The sequence below is a fragment of the Onychostruthus taczanowskii genome, unplaced genomic scaffold, assembly GCF_017590055.1.
Source record: "Onychostruthus taczanowskii isolate IOZ18803 unplaced genomic scaffold, ASM1759005v1 scaffold50, whole genome shotgun sequence".
Lineage (NCBI taxonomy): Eukaryota > Metazoa > Chordata > Aves > Passeriformes > Passeridae > Onychostruthus > Onychostruthus taczanowskii.
Window position 1 is genome coordinate 5,848,554 of NW_024502569.1, and position 16,310 is coordinate 5,864,863.

Consider the following 16,310-nt stretch of genomic DNA (forward strand, 5'->3'; position numbering starts at 1 on the left):
CCAATGAGGCATGACATTGATGAAACTATGTACCTTGTACATTCAGAACGCATAGGTTAAAGACCTTTGCCTGCCACACAGATAGAGGCCTGTAATCAAAATCAAACTCCCACATCTTGCTCTTAAAATTTGTGGGATAAGTGTAAGGTTTAATGCAGGTAATTTTTCAACAGTGGCAGTTATGTTTCGTAGGGCTGGAATGTGCCTCTTTATCACTGCGTAGACACTCCATCTCAGCTGCAGCGTGACAGTGGAGTTTGTTTAACACGCAGAAAGGTGAATAAAAGGATCGCTGTCTTTTTAACCTCTGCGAGGATATCACCTTTCACATGATTTTATTTGCAAGTAAATCAAGCACATCATTTCTTGGTTCCTATTGTTCAGAGAAAATGTGATTTCTATCTGATGGCCTCTCATAACACTTTACCTTCTGCGGGAAGCTATTGTTGGCTGTTTGATCAAAGTGCCACATTGTTTTTACAAGAGATGACTGATGAGCTGTAGAGACATAGATCATTCTCAAAAGCAAAAAATAATGATGGTAAATGCTTTTATCATTTTCCAAGTTCTTGCCTAGAAAGCTTTTCCATTGATCAGTGTAGTACCTAGTAGAAAATAGAGGTGATTATGTTTGATTAGGACACACTAAAACTTGTCACATTAGTTAAATACACAATACTGTTGTACTTCAGAGTCCTTAAAACTAAAAAAAAAAAAAAAAAAAATACACCCAAAAGAGAAAGAAATAAAAATCACAAAAAATATAAAAATAATTCACCCCAAAAAACAAGAATGCTTTCAATTCTGAAATTTCACTGTACTTATATGGGAATTCTGAAAGCTGAGACCACTGTTCTTATCTCATTAACTACTTATATTTTCCTCATGCTCCCTCTTTTCAGTTTGTCTGGCATTAAAAAATCCTTTTGTAAGTGTGCAACCATCTGTATCTACATGTACACCAGCATTATCCAAGCCTTTTAGCCCACAGTCCAAACATTTTAAAAATGTCAGACAGCCACAGTCAATATACCAGGACAGTTAATTTACCAAACTGTTCTCCTTTCTTTGCATTCAGATGGCACAAAGAAAATGGAAACTGTCTACATCTCCTGGGGCAATGTGAGGCTGATGTAAACCAGTTCTTGTGCCTCTTTTCCTACTGCCCTGAGCACAGGAGGCATGCTGAGAATAGAGAGGGAAAATGGTCAGGCATCTGTCTCCAGCTGGTGCTTGCTTCTTGGGATATCCTGGGTATTGATACACACAGCGACAATCCTCAGGCAGTGTTTTCATCAAATGTAAGGGTTCTTTCAGAGATCTTCTGGCTTCTTAAGGTAGGACTCAGGGAACACATGTTCAGGTCCAGACTGCTAGATGAGTTCTTATTAGTTGTATTGTCATTAACATAAGGACATTCTAGTAATTATCAATAAGAATTTACAATTTCAAAAGCAAATGTTTCCCTGGCAAGTGCTGGAAATATAAATTTCTGGAGTATGTTTATGTATATCACTACTAAAGATGTGGTCTCTTAGTCAAATACAGCTGGAACAGTATTCTCCTGTAACCTTTTTAGGAAAATACAGAAGAATATGCAGTAAGCCTAAAGTCCTGTAACAAAAAGGGTAGATTTAATACAGGAAGCCATCTTTCTTCTCAGAAGATCTGAACAAGTTTCTATTTCAGATGACATCACTCAGTTTTACACCTCAACAATAATTTCATCTTCTAATACCAGGTCCTGTCTTAGAGAATGTCCCCAGAATTCAAGGCTTTTTTATTCTTTTGTGTGAATTTCTCCTGGTTTTTAATACAGAAATAATTTCTGGTCTTTTCCTTCCAAAAAAATTTAACTTGTGCTTTAATTTCCAACTATATCAAATGTACTATCTTTTATTCTGAGTAGAAAACTATTTCATTTTCTAGGTATAGGAAATATTTCTTCTTGACAGACACTGGGGGTTGTTTTTCCCTGAAAAAAGTCCCTTACTGATCTTGTTTAAGTATGTCTAATCCCAAATAAAAGAGGAGACAGTATTTCCCTCCGTAAACAGTTTATGACTGCTGTGATTTTCTCTGTAATCTGTCCCCAAGCAAGCTTAAATCTCTTACATTCTCTGTGTAGGAAAAAAAGAAAGTGCAGAGAGTATGGAAAGGATATTCAAAAAAACTCTGATTGTTGTATATTTTCTGGGATGTCTTACAAAAAAAGTACTTCCCACTATGATTAAACAATGGGCATCTTTTAATAGTGTGAGGAAAGTTAACGTTTCATTCCAGTTTATGTCATTCTCTTACCTGATTTCTTGCTTCTTGTTTCATCAGTTAATAGAATTTTGTACCAGATACATTCTTTAATTATGGCTCTTTTTTAATTTCTGCTTTAGATTGAAGGTGACAAATTGTATAACCATATCATGCCTTTTCCCTACTTATCCTGTTTCTTTCCTTCAGTATTTTGAATTCCTTGATACATTTTATTTGGAAACTTTCATTTAAGAAGCCAGAATTATCCAGGCTGGACCCCACTGCTCGTGCTGACATTTTTTGGGGGCTGTGGTGTGTGTGTGCCAGTGCATGGATGCAGGATCTCTTTCAGGTGTCATCATCAGCCAGCGTGCTGTGCTTTGCTGTGCTATTTGCTGTGATGACAGCTTATATATTTTCAGTGATCTTCATCTGGGGATTTGGAATTGCTTTGCAGAAATAGAGTATGATTGCTTGTCTCTGTTCCTACACTTTTATCTATGTGTGTGCATATAGAGAGAGTCATAATACATAGATATTACATCAGTTACAGCCAAGATCAGGCAGTGAAGAAGAGGAGAACAGCAACAAAATCTGGCTTCATGAAATTCCTGCCATAACTCTATCTGAATATTTCCCAAATACTTAGTAAAGAGCTTGAGAAAAATATTTTTCTTCCTTTTGTGTGAGCTTAGCAAAAGAGTGGCTTGATTAGTTTCTACAGAACACTTAAAAATGAAAGTGAGCTTTTTTGGTTTGGAAATGCTAAGGACAGTAAATCAAAGAGGGTTTTGCATGCAGTTCTGAAAATTGTGAGATTGATTAACTGTCTTAATGCTTGCAAGCCTGAATTTACAAGCATAGATCTAAATGTTTGTTGTGATAAGACACGAAATGATGACACAGACCCTGCTGCTCTCGAGGGGAACAAAAAGAAGAAGAAGAAAAACTTTATTTTCTGACTCCAACATTTATAGTTTTCTAAAGGTGACAGTGGATTGGAGGGTGACAGTGCCACCTCTCCAATGCCACTGGACAGACCAAAGTTCCATCAATTCTCTCCACCTCCATGAAAGAATGCAAAACATAAGTTATTTACAGAACTGTGTGTGAAAAAGTTTGTTGAAAGAATGCAAACATCAAAAAGCTTAACAAAGTCTTACAAAATCAGAGCGACAAATGTTCTCTAAAAGTTAGCTGGCCAAGCCTTTATTAGATTTTCTATATTCTGGTTTGAAAGATTGCAAAAAGGCAAGCTGCAGCTGGTTCACCACAGTCTTTTGGTGCAGAGAGGGTTCTCAATTCTTCAAAAAGACTTTGGTGTCCAAAGAGTAGCCAAAGCATGGTGCAAATGCTGGGGTGGTATATCCACTACTATCTTTGTTGTTAGATCTCCTTCCTATAAATCAGTGCGACAGGACCTGGTCAGTTCTGTATTAAGAGTGTTGAAACTCTGCACAGACAGTTCAGGTCAAGAGGTGAAAAAAAACTTTCCCTAACATTTCCTTTAGTGTTTCAATCTGCTTTGTGTGCCATAAAGAATACAATGCTAGCACTTCTCCGCTTGGAGGGGGAATAGCTGCATTCCTGAGGTCTCCCCTCTTTTAATACATTTTCACTTCTATTTGTGGTGGATTAGCACTGTTAAAGCTGAGTTGCCAAAAACCTTGGGAGACTCCCTCTTTTTATACTAGAACCCATTACAAAATGAGGGATAAATCCTGATAAGGTTTCTGGATGCTGTTGTAACACGATAACAAATTTGGCCATTGGCCTTCAACGTGGGTGTTTTAGAGAGTGTGGATAAAGTGGGCTGTCTTAAAGAAAGTGCTCTCATTCCTGACCTTTTCCCCATCTTGTAAATTTATGGTTTACCTCTCCTTTCTGTTACTTGGAAACTTAGAGCTTTCTTTTATTTTCAACCTACTATAGCATAAGAGTATTCCCAGTGTAATCATTTTTTAATTGTAGAGTGTATCTACAATCAGAATCCTGTTCCTGTACTTGAATTCAGGCTCCCTACAAAGTCCCCAGCCAAGATCCCACTGACTTTGGGAGAGCAGGAATTTCATTCCTGTGCTTGTTTTTCCTAATATTTGGATACATACGAGGACTTCACAGCTGAAACTCGTTGCACTGTGATCCAGAAGATACAAAAGCAAGTATCCCTAGTGGTGTCTTGACATTTATGTATCAAGTTTTACTTCCTAACCAGAAAGTTATTTTTAATAACTTTTAATAACTTTTACTTTAAAAAAAACCTCATTAGGATTTTTAACTCTCACATCTGGGAATAAGAGTGACCTAGAATGCTGATGCGATGATTCACAGTATTTTAATTTTTGTAATATGGGAAACTATCACATAAATTTTAAATTGCACATTTCAGCTACTGCTCCAAGTAGGGTTTGATATGGCAGGAAATCTTCCCCCTCTGGCTTGCCAGGAGCAAGCCTACAAGTTGAAATGAACTTCAATTAGAAGAGGATGCAGAAGCAAGAACACACTGAAAATGCCGCAGCCAAACCCTTCGCTTTCTGCTCTGGCTTTGCTGCCCTTTTCAGCAGGCTGATGTGTACAGCTTAGTGGGCTCCTTCTTCATCATGTAGGAATGATTGATCTTTCAGCTTTCCTGTCTTTATTGGTTGTGTCTAGAGGGCAGGTCACCAAGGCTTGTCTGCCTAAGGAAATGCAATATTCAGAAAAGGTGGAAGACTCTGTTTCTATGTCGTTGCCTGTGGCTAGCAACCGGTAAAGCAAATGACTGAGAGCTTTCTCCCCAAGATAAATAGCTCAATTCTCAAGACCTTAAGTCTGTTGCAAAATATGTCCACCTTTCACAGATAAAAATTCAAGAAAATAAAACACATGTTGTCTTATTTCTCTGCATCCAAGTTTTAGGCATATTTCTGTGAGTGACCTCATTTTCAGCAACTTCTCCTCCTCCAGACCAGACGTTACATGAGTTAGAAACTACAGTCAAAGAAATTGTTCTGCACAGTCTTGGCTGTGCCTTCCAGCCAACCACAAACCACACATCCCAGATACCATCTCCTCCTTGCCTGTGATGGCCACTCTCAAAATGCAGCCAAATGGCCCTACTCAGTCTCTGCTGGGCTGACCCTGTGCCTGCTCTGCATGCCAGATCCATGCTGTTCTCTCCCTCTGCACCTCAACCTCCCTTCCCAAGACCTGGGGAGGCTGTTGGGGGCCGTGGGTGCAGCAGGGCTGATTGTGCCAGCCCATGGAGCTGGTCTCCCTGGCACATGCTGGCTGTGGTGCTGGCCAGAGGCAGCAGTCTCCTTGTGAGTTACAAAGACAGGAGCTGGGCCTGAAAACAGAGGAGTGCTTTGCAAGCTGAGCAAGGCAACTCTCACCACTCTGCAAGACAAAGGGGCAGTCACACTGGTTGCACTACCTGGTCCTTTGGTGTTTCATCCGCTTCTGAGAGGGAGAGCTGGAGGAATTGAAAGTGTGTCAGGTCTTAAGGTGGACTGTGGAGGAATATCTTAGTGTTTGGCTATACTGTAGAATCCCCTTTACTAGACCAGAAAAAGGCACACATAAAATGTGACAGCATTTTGTACCCCTCCTTTGTATTACCCTAATTCAGCCCTAGCCTGAAACTTAAATTCACCATTATGAGGCTTTCATTTACCTGCATGTCCTGAGATGTGGAGTGTTTGTTGGCCCTTTATTTGCATGTGCAGCTCTACTTGTTAGAGGGAAAAATAAAAGAGAGAACTTATGCTTCAAGAGCAGTCTTTAGCTAACCCCTTATAGACTTCACAGAGCTTCAAGCTACTAATTGTCCAAGTGATCTCATTAAAGAGCTAAAGATAGCTGTGTGGACTCAAATGCTGTAATTTCAAGGGAAAGAATTCAAACCCAGTGAGGCCAGGCAAACACGGATGAGCAAATGAGCCTCTGCTGATATTGGCTACACAGACCCTTAGCTGTCCTCTTCTCCAATTAATTGCTTTGTCCTAATATAGGAGTATTTCATTCCCTCCTGTCAATAATTTCTGCAACTCAATAAAGCAGGGTTCTTTAGCAATACGGAGGGGATTCTGGCAAGCACCACTGGTTTTAGCCTTTGTTTAAAAATCACCTCTTGTTTTTGGATTGCCCCGTTTCTGAAGTGGAAAATATCAAATGGATCACACTGTATTGTCTGTGTTACCTTTTCCAAAATTAATACTAGCCATATAGACCAAACTGAAAAAACTTGAAGCTACAACTCAGAATTACAGCTCTGTACCTTCAGATTATTACTTGCTTCTTGTAATACTTTTTTCTTTCTTTCCCAAAATAATGGGTGCCTAAAAACCTTGATGTTGACTCTTTCCTTTTTCCAACAACTCTCTTTCCTTCCCAAATCCCTGCAACATTTTTCTGTGCTCTTCTTAACTCCATACAAGTCAATTGTAATCCTCTCTGATTTATCCTCTAGTGAGCACAGAACTGATTCACCAAACCTCTGTATGTAGTTATAATCTCTGATACTTTCAGTCATCTTCTCCTACAGCAATGAATTCAAGTTTCCTCTTTTACCTTTGTGATTATTATGGCCTCATCTTTTTAGGTACTTTGCAATCTTGTCATTTCTCTCTTTTTAATATGAAACCTCATAAATCATGTGTCAGGCCTTCAGTTACCATGTCCTTTTTCATTCTTTCATTCATTCATTCATTATGCTGCTGCCTTACTGATTTTTTTTATCTCCTTATCTGCGCATTTTTAAACACGAGTAAAACCGAGATGTCCAACGCGTCCCTGAGTTCAGCTGGCCGCAGCCGCCTGTGCAGGCCGAGAGCGCGTCCTGCTGGTGTCCTTCTGGAAATGCAGCCCTGGAAACATCCGCGAGCACGGGGAAAATGAAACCAGTGGGGGCATTTTAAACAGCAGTGTCGAAGGTGTCTGTGGCTCAGAGCTGGTGTCTGCGGCACTGAGTAGCTGAGGTAGTAGTGGTGATACAGGGATGGAAGTAACAAGTGGTGGATAATATCTGTTTGCACTTAGATTCATGGAAAATCTGCAAACGGAAGTCCAAGAAATGGAATTCATAAAGTTTTCAAAGGGTTTGAGCGTCATGAGAAAAGAAGACTTTGCAGCGTGGTTGCTGTACTTCACTGATGAGGAAAACAATGAAATTTACTGGCAGAACGTGAAAGACAGAATCGAAGCAGGAGAGGTTGGTACCCAAAGTATACTTTGTTTTGCTTCCTCCTTTGTATGCACAGGTTTTCATTTGAATGTGGTTATCTAGTGAGGTAGCCAGTCGCCAAATGAATTATTGCAGCCCTTGTATTTTATACAAGTAAGAGCAATGATAATTGTCCAAATACAAATATATATGAGAAATACAAGTATCAACAATGAGTAGGCAGTCACATCTAAACACTAAGTCCCACCAGATTTAATGACATAGAATAAGTGGGATTTGAATGTATATTCATTATATATCATTTCAATTCTGTGATACTCTAGAACATCAGTTTGGAAGAATTCAAGACTTTTTGCAAGTTTACAAATAACCTGGAAGACTTTTCTATTGCCATGCAGATGTTTACTGTAGCCAGTCGTCCTGTTAAGCGGGGTAAGTGCTCTACACCTTTCATGTGGGTTTTTTTAAAGGCAAAAAAAAAATTTTAATTATGGAATTAATGTAAATTAGTTATCCCAAAGTACCACAGTGAAGTCCAAAAATATTATACTGCTCTGTATTTGGACTTAGTTCTGTTTCATTAAAAAATAGTAATATAAAGTTTCCAAAATGTTTTCATTTCCAAGTTCTAATGTGCTGTCATATGTGGATTAATGACAGCAGACTAATGAACCATAAAATGGTTTGGGTTGGAAGGGACCTTTAAAGGTCATTTTCCAAACCTTCTGCCATAGGCAGGGAACTCTGTCACTGGATTAGGTTGCTCAAATCCCCACCCAACCAGACCTTGAACACTTTCAATGATGGGATAGCCACAACTTTGTAAGTTTCTTCCTTATGTCCAGTCTAAATGTACCCTTTTTCACTGTGAAAGCATTTTGCTTTTCCTGTCACTACAGGCCTTGGTAAAAACTCTCTTGTAAGCCCCCTTGATATAATGAAAGTCCACAATAAAGTCTGCCCTGAGGTATCTCTTCTCCAGGCTGAACAACCCCAACTCTCTTGGCCTTTCTTCACTGAAGAGGTGCTCCATCCCAAAAATTATCACATAATTTTTGTGGCCCTCCTCTGGACTCACTTCATGTCCTCCCTGTGCTGAGGAGGATGTGTTATGCAATTATGTCTATCAAAAATAAACAATGTCATAAAGTGGAGTTCAAAATAAAGACTTCAAGGAGGGGAGTTGCTTCCTTACGATATAAGAGAAAGAGGAGCAATGCATCAAAAGTTTTATGGACATACAAATGCTTTTTGTTTTAATCCTGAAGTTGTTACTTAGTTGTTACTCTTGAAGGACAAGTCTCATAAGTTATTTCAAAATAGCAACATTATTAAAAAGTTCCTAAGGAAATGTAAGGAGATATTAACATTCATTGAAATTAATATTTGATGGGCTCATGTGAAAAAAAGATGAGAGATGTGAGAAGATGGAAAGAGAAATACATATTCTTGAAAGATAAATGTTTGGATGGGATTTGAACCAAAGAAAACTGGGGGATTTGCAACTTGTGACTTTCATTACTAGTCTGTTTATGCGCTGAACCCCACTGTAATCAAAATCAGCCAGCTGCTGAGGTAACTCACAGATGTTGTATGCCTGTATGTCTAATTCTCTCCTGAATCTGGTGGAGTTCTTTGTCTTGGTGTTTGCATGTGTGTACATGTGTGTATTCACATACATATGAACATTTATATAAATATAAGACAGTCTTTTAGTCCTTCCTTTTATTCGAGATTTCTTTTTCTTCTAAGTTCACAACTCATCTTTTCTCTCTGGTAAGGTGGCCCTTCTTTGCTTGAAGATTGTTATGCCGCACTGTTGTAGAAGATCTTCTTTTATTCATGTTACATTCAAAGAAACAATAGTGCCGTGTCTGGGTTTAAATTCAGCTTCAAGAGATGAAGCAGTTAACATCTTTTCAAAAACAAAATTAAAACTACTATAAACATCCCATGTTTTATGTCTTTTTCAAGTTGCAATATATACTTTTACAAAAGGATTTTTAACTTAATTCTGTTTAAACCAACTGTGAAATAATCAACTACGTTTGTACAGGAGTTGTTGAAAGAGACAAAGATGAGAGCTGTGTCAGGAATGCTATTCCCTCTAGTAAGCTTCAGAACTAGTCATATTTATGGTACTATTTATAAACAGAACTTGTTTATGAAAGCAGAACCACATTAATATTGCATTTATAACTTCATTGGACAACTTGCTGTAATAATCTACCATACTGCTACACTTCAATAACCTCCAGTTCCTTTTTGAAATTCACACTTCCATAATGCCTTCAAAAATGCATCCAATTCATGTGTTGTGATTGTGCTTGCTATAATAAACAATAATCCTTCCACTCTTACGAGCTGCTGTTTTGTGGCAGTCGCACACACTTCCTCATCTTCCTTGAGCCAAAACTGCAAATTCTGTGCACCACAGGACCAAAAGAGGGGCTAGTGGGTGTTTCTATTCTGCACATGGTGGTGTAAAGAGAGAAGAAAAAAGAGCTGAAGATGAAATTACATCTCCAGAGAGGTGTGGCAGCTTTTTCTGCCACAAATCCTCAGTAACTTCTCAGCATCATTTAAGAGGAGGTAGCCAGCTTCTCTCAAGACCAGAACTGCAGGTATACAAAGCCATGTGCTGTAAGCAGTACATTGACCATTTGATGCTCTGTGTTTCTGCAGAGTTGCTGAGGAGATTGTTAGTTGAGGTGGAGCATATCATAGCCTACTGTTCTCTGAGGAATAGAGTTTTCTTGTAGAATGAATTGTCATGAAGCTGGCTTGATATAAAATGGTAACTTTTTTATCAGAGGATAGTGAGGCAAACACCATTTGTATGAACAGGAAAGAGCCAAAATTATGTAAATTTTCGTCTATTTGTAGCAAAAATTATCACTTGTACTGTTGCTTGAGAAGCAGTGCATTGCTAAAGCTTATGATAAAATTAATAAAGATAGTGTTACAAAAGAAGAAGCAAGCTCAAGAACTCATGAACTGAGTCCTCTTAATAGTTTACTAGTTTACACATCCCAAATTCTCCTGTTAGGATACCCACAAGCCATTATAAATTGGACAGAATCCTGCTATTTATAAGCTTTCCATTTTCTTTGCAAGTTCAGTCACCTCTAATGTAATATTATGTCTTTATTAGCTGAATTCAAGAGAGCAGTGAAGGTGGCAACAGGACAGGATCTGTCTGATAATGTTTTGGATACCATCTTCAAGATTTTTGATCTAGATGGAGATGACTGCCTCAGCCACAGCGAGTTTCTTGGAGTCCTGAGGAACCGAATTCATCGAGGTTTGAGGGTAACAAGCTGACATAATTGTTTGTAAATACCACAGATGATTGCTACAACTCTCTTGTAAGTGCTTGTAGAAACACTGGTAGAGTTAATGAATAGAAAAAGATATATATTTTAAACTGGATAGTCCTTACTGCATATGAATCTGGGATGAGTGCTGCCACTAAGAACTTGTTATTACACATGTGAACTACAGAAGCAGCAGCACATTATATATTGTATTTACACAGTCTGGAAATAGGAGTTCTTCTTTGTGTAAATGCTAAACACACTTTAACTTTATTAACAGGTACCACAGCAGCAAGGCATTCAAGGTTTCTGGAAGTGCGTGAAAAAAGAAAGCATTAAAGAAGTCAAAGAACTTTGGAAGCAAACTGGGAAAAGTCCTTTTTAAAGCAGTCCATTTGTCTTTTGCTTAAGTGGTTTTTCTTTAGAGGAGTTTGTCTGTCCTGTTTACATAATAACTAAGTAAAAAATGCTCTTTTTTTAGCTATAGTTAAAGTTTAATTAACCCAGACTCTAATGCAATAATTTTATAATTGTTCCAGTGCAATCAGTTTGCTTTACAGAACTGGTATCACTTTTGGCCTCCATACCAAAGGACTCTTGTTCTGGGGAATAGTGTTGTTTACTGCTCTGTGGAATCTGACCCTGCACTGTAGGATACAGGATGCACAGGATCGAATAATGGCCCCAGGCAAGAACATCACAGCAGTATCATCTCCTGTTGAAGGAGTGAACATCATCTCAGCCACCAACACAGCAGCTCTCCTTCTCCAGCAAGGGCAGAGGTCCACAAGGCAAAATCACTTGCACAACACATTTTAAACCAAGTTATCCTAAATCAAAAAGGAAAATTCACACTTTGTTATGGGGATCTGCTCGTGTACTGGTTGCTGGTGCTTGATTCCAGCAGTTCCTGTGTGGATTTCTGGTTTGTCTGCCTTCATGGTGTTATTATTAAACTGGAAATACAAGACTGATAGGCTTGATACAGGGTTTAAAAGTTGTACATTGGTCAGTGAGTTTGTATTGAGTGTCTCAGACTTCTTCCACATAGTATAAATGGGAAGAAAAAATCTTCATTCTATCAAACACAGTGGTAGCTACAATTTGACTCATTACTATTTTGCTTTAGTTGTATTGCAGAAGATGAATGCGTAACAAGTAGTTGTTTTATCTCACTAAAAGTTGTGACAGGGAAACCTGAAGTATCTCAGGAAATCAAGGTTATAATAAGCCATTGTTGAGGTAATGTGTCCAATAAAAAACCAAATACAAATGTTTATTACTCCAAATGCAAAGTTAGACCTAAGATCTTAAACTAAAAGGAGGAACAAATCAAGACTACCACTTAGAAATTACAGGTGAACTTTTTTTTGCAATAACATAACGTGCATCTCTGTGTACACAGGTATGCACGTTACATGTTTTGTCTTTCTTGCAAGAAAGGAGCCAAAAGCCAGGTCCAGATCACTCTTCCTGGTTGGCCACAATATATAGGAGATAGACTTATCTGTAAAGCTGTCTTTCCCACTCTCAGTTGTCTGACTTGTGTTGGCTGGGGTGAAAGCTTAACCTTTCAGGACAGGTTTGTAATAACAGAGATAATAGACTCAGAATGTGGACTAGGGAAATGTCTCAAGAAAAATAACCAAGAAACCACTCAGTGAGGTGTTATCCATCCGTTTCTTGCTTGACATCAGCTACATTTGCCTCACAGCTGTAAATAAGCTGAACATATGGTGCTTGGTTGTCATTTCTTTGGGTTTTGTGAGAAGAGGGGCAATTTCCATGATAGATAAGACATCAGGGCAGCTCTCACTTGGTGCAGGGACAGGAGAGAATGCATTGGGAAACCCTAAAGGTTCCACCTAAGGAATACTGAGATTACTGAGAATGTGTTTGATGTGTCAGTAGCTGTCATGTTTGTGCTGAGGACAAGTCCTAGTGCCTGAAATTTGGCATAGTGATCTCTCCTGGGGAACACAGTGAGAGGCCAGCAAAGCAGCTCTTCCCTCATGGCCTCAGCTTGGAGCTTTAATCTAAAGTGTTAAAGAGAAAATGCTGGTAGTACTGTCAAGGACACGCATCCAGAACAAGACCATGCCTGTGGGGGTGTCCTGAGACTGTCTGGAAGATCAGGCACCAGTGACCATCAAGGATCCCTTTTTCCTCAGGAAAGAACCCAAATGCAGTAAATGCCTCCTCCCCTCAAACGGAGCTCATGCGGTGCTATGTGGGCAGCAGGATAGCAGGTGGCTGGTTTACTTTGTGCCTTTGGAAATTGTTTGTTGCTTCTCGTGGTGGGAGCAAAGGTGGGGCGGTGGGACTGGCACCACAGTACCACAGCCAGCTGCACTTCACCAAATTATCCAAAAAATTACAATATTGAAGAAGAGTCCATGGCATAGAAGTGTATATGTGTTCACCCAAAGTGTGCTTTGTGCCAGCTCTGGCTTTAATGCAAGGCTGCCTTTTATTTGTTGCTGTTAATATTTTGGCAAATCATTTTTATTTGGAGTGGAAATTATTCCCTAGCATTTTATTCTGTGTGAAGTTAATAGATTTATTATGTTTTTTATTGCTTTTTTGGTTTCTTTTGCTTACTAATTACTTCCTTCTTACAAGCTGTTTGGTTTCCTTTTGGAAAAATCAACTCATTTAGCTTTAGTGTATTTAGAAGTTTAATTCCTCAGTACTCATTTCTGTCTGGGTTTGTGCAATCAGCAGTATCTGCTTTCAGGGATTTCAAGTTTTATTTTTCAGCAAAAGCTTTGATTTCAAGTTCAGAGGAAAAGCAAAGGGATATGCTTGGGTTTGATATTAATTTTGTGTCTATTGTAAAAAGAAAAAAATTGATTGGAAATTAAAACAGAGTTATGAATAATTTTCAGAAGTTATCCTGAAAGTGCAGCCAGGAAGGAACTCCTTGAAAGGCCAGGGATGACTTGTCTACCAGGCTTGAAGAATCAGACTCTGTGTTTAATTTGTAAGTTTATTGTTATTTCTCAATTAAAATGGTTCGTTTTACAACAGTCTTAAAATAATTTCTCTTTTTTAATATCTTAGATTAAAAGATATATTTATGTATTTAGATAAACCCTGTTTTTTAAGAAATTCATTATAGTTTAAGTACTTGATGTTTTAGTTCCTTTTAGTCACTGTATGATATTTGCGGCCTGCTGTGAGCATTACTCAACACAATTTAGTTAAGGCTTATGCCAGCTACCAGTCTAAATATGTCAATTGTGACTTGTTTCAACATAAGGAACTCTTCCTCTGAACAGAAATATATAGAAAAGCTAAATAAAATTGATTTTGTTTTTAAATCTACCACATTGCATCTGAATTTTACATGGAGTAAAGATGAACACATTGCACATTGCAAAAGTCTTAAAAATTTATATAGTATAGCAAAAGGATACACAAAAGCAAGTGCGGTTACCTACACCATATAACTGCTTTACAGAATTTTAATTATTGTATCCCCATAACACTTCTTACATTTCTTTGTTTGTTTACTTTAAGATAATGTCTAAGAACCACTTATGTGTCATTTCCAAAGGAAGCAAAGGCAAAAATGTAGTGTGGTATACTAGAAGTAATAGAAACTCATTGATTGTTTCTAGAAACTAATTCTGGTGTCTCAGTTTGTACAAGCCTCTTTCTAAAATCTAAAGTCCCTCTGGATTCAAACCAAGCTGGCAGCTTTTAACAAAATAAGCAACAGTGAGGAGTACATGTTCTGCATAGCAGAGAAACGACCAGGCCATGGACTGTGGTTTCATGGCACTTCACATGTTCAGTGCATATAACATAGAAAGGATCACTGCCCAATAAAGGGCAGAATGGGAACAACCCTGTTGCTTAGAAGTATAAAATTCAGGTATATTGACCATGCTTGGACTAAAAAGTAGAAATGGATCAATGAGTGTACATCAAAATTTAAAAATAGTTTTTTTCTCTTGCTGGAGTTCTCACAGGAGAACATGGCAGGCTGCCTCATACCTTCAGTTTTAATTTTTCCTGCAAAACAGTCACAGCTGGTTCAGGAAACTGCTCCAATGCAAAAAAAAAAGTCTTCAGTCATTCTAAACAGAAAATACGTGCCCAAATGATGTTGTGGTCGTTATTAGTGGGATCCAAGTTGCCCCAACAAACACTGGGGTTGGTCACAAGGGAAGCATGAAGATGAACATGGCAGATGTAGACACACTCTTCTAGTGGCCAGCTGGCCACAGAAGCTCCTCCTACAGCAGCTGAAGATGTCATCCAACAAGAAGCCAAAAGCCCTTTGCAGAACAGAAAACCTGAGACTTGAGCATGCACAAAATTAATCAGCAAACAAATGCATGTCTCTTCACTCATTTATTTGAATGTTTCCCGTTGGCTTTGTTTATTAAACAATTCCTAGTTGATTCAATAATTGTTAAAAAAATCATACAACATATGTGGAGACAGATTTCCCATTAGGTTGATATTGGCTTAGTTAATAATGTTTCCAGTTCATTAACTGGAGTGCCCTAGTGCAGAGCTCTGCTTGCTCTCCTGGGCTGCTGCTCCGGCATGGCAGGGAGCCTGCTCAGCACTGCTCACCTGCATGGGCTTAGCCACAGCACCTCGTGCCCTGAGGAGTAAAAGGCCATGTTTCTCCTCACCTGTGTGCCCATTGTGAGTTTAGATTGGATGCTGGGGAAAAATACTTCAGATAAAGGGTTGTCAAGCACTGCAATAGGCTGCTCAGAGAGGCGGTTGTGTCACCATCCCTGGAGGAACTGAAAAAATGTGTAGATGTGGCACTTGGGGTCATGGTTTAGTGGTGGTAGACATGGCAGTGCTGGGTTAATGGCTGCACTTGGTGATCTTGGAAGTCTTTTTAAAATGTTTCTGTGATTCTCTTCTGCCTCTGGCAGAAGGCTGGCCTGCCTTTCCAGGCTCACCAAGTGGTGGAAGTAACATGGATGGCATCAGGCTGTGGGAGAATGGACACAACACCTTGCAGAACACTTTATGACTGGGTTTGTGTCAGCCAAATTTCAGACACACAGGTTTGAAAAGATGGAAGGAGGAATATTCTGTAGGAATTCTATAAGAATATTCCTGAATTCCAATTCAGAATATTCTCTGAATTCCAATTCAGAGGAATGTGCGGGAGTTTTTCTCATGGGATTTCAGATGCAAGCTCACTGCTCTGAAAGAGCCTTGGAGGGCCTGGCCTTTCTCCATGGACTGCAAGGGGGGCCAGAAGATGAGCCTTGCTGGACTAAGCCTGTACTTTGTGAATGCCATGATCACTTTCCTGGAGAAGGGATGTTCTACAGAGGCATTCTATCACAACACTGTGCCTCTGGTCCACTGCTCTAGGGTGAATTTGTCAGCTTTAATGTCAGCTCATGGAGCAACTGGTAGGTCTAAATCACCCCAAAGAAAACCAATTGTTTTAATTTAAGACTTTCCAATAAAGTATTTTAAAATTTTCTTCTTTTTTCAGGATACAGATTTTTTTGTTTTACATTATGTGGCCTCTTACTGAGTTTTAATCTACTTTGAAACTGATACTATTGGAATGAGCAAACATTACT

At 38.9% G+C, this 16,310-nt stretch overlaps 1 protein-coding gene across 1 annotated transcript in view; it reads left to right on the plus strand.

Annotated features, from left to right (window-relative positions):
- MICU2 (mitochondrial calcium uptake 2) overlaps nucleotides 1–14,061 on the plus strand; it is a gene marked incomplete at its 5' end in the record, with an annotated part of 134,736 nt that extends 120,675 nt beyond the window's left edge. Inside the window, 4 exons of the mRNA XM_041416021.1 lie at nucleotides 7,273–7,444; nucleotides 7,741–7,849; nucleotides 10,572–10,729; nucleotides 11,015–14,061. Coding sequence (XP_041271955.1) covers nucleotides 7,273–7,444; nucleotides 7,741–7,849; nucleotides 10,572–10,729; nucleotides 11,015–11,119 — 544 coding nt within the window. The remainder of the gene's footprint in view (nucleotides 1–7,272; nucleotides 7,445–7,740; nucleotides 7,850–10,571; nucleotides 10,730–11,014) is intronic.
- Nucleotides 14,062–16,310: the final 2,249 nt, after the last annotated feature.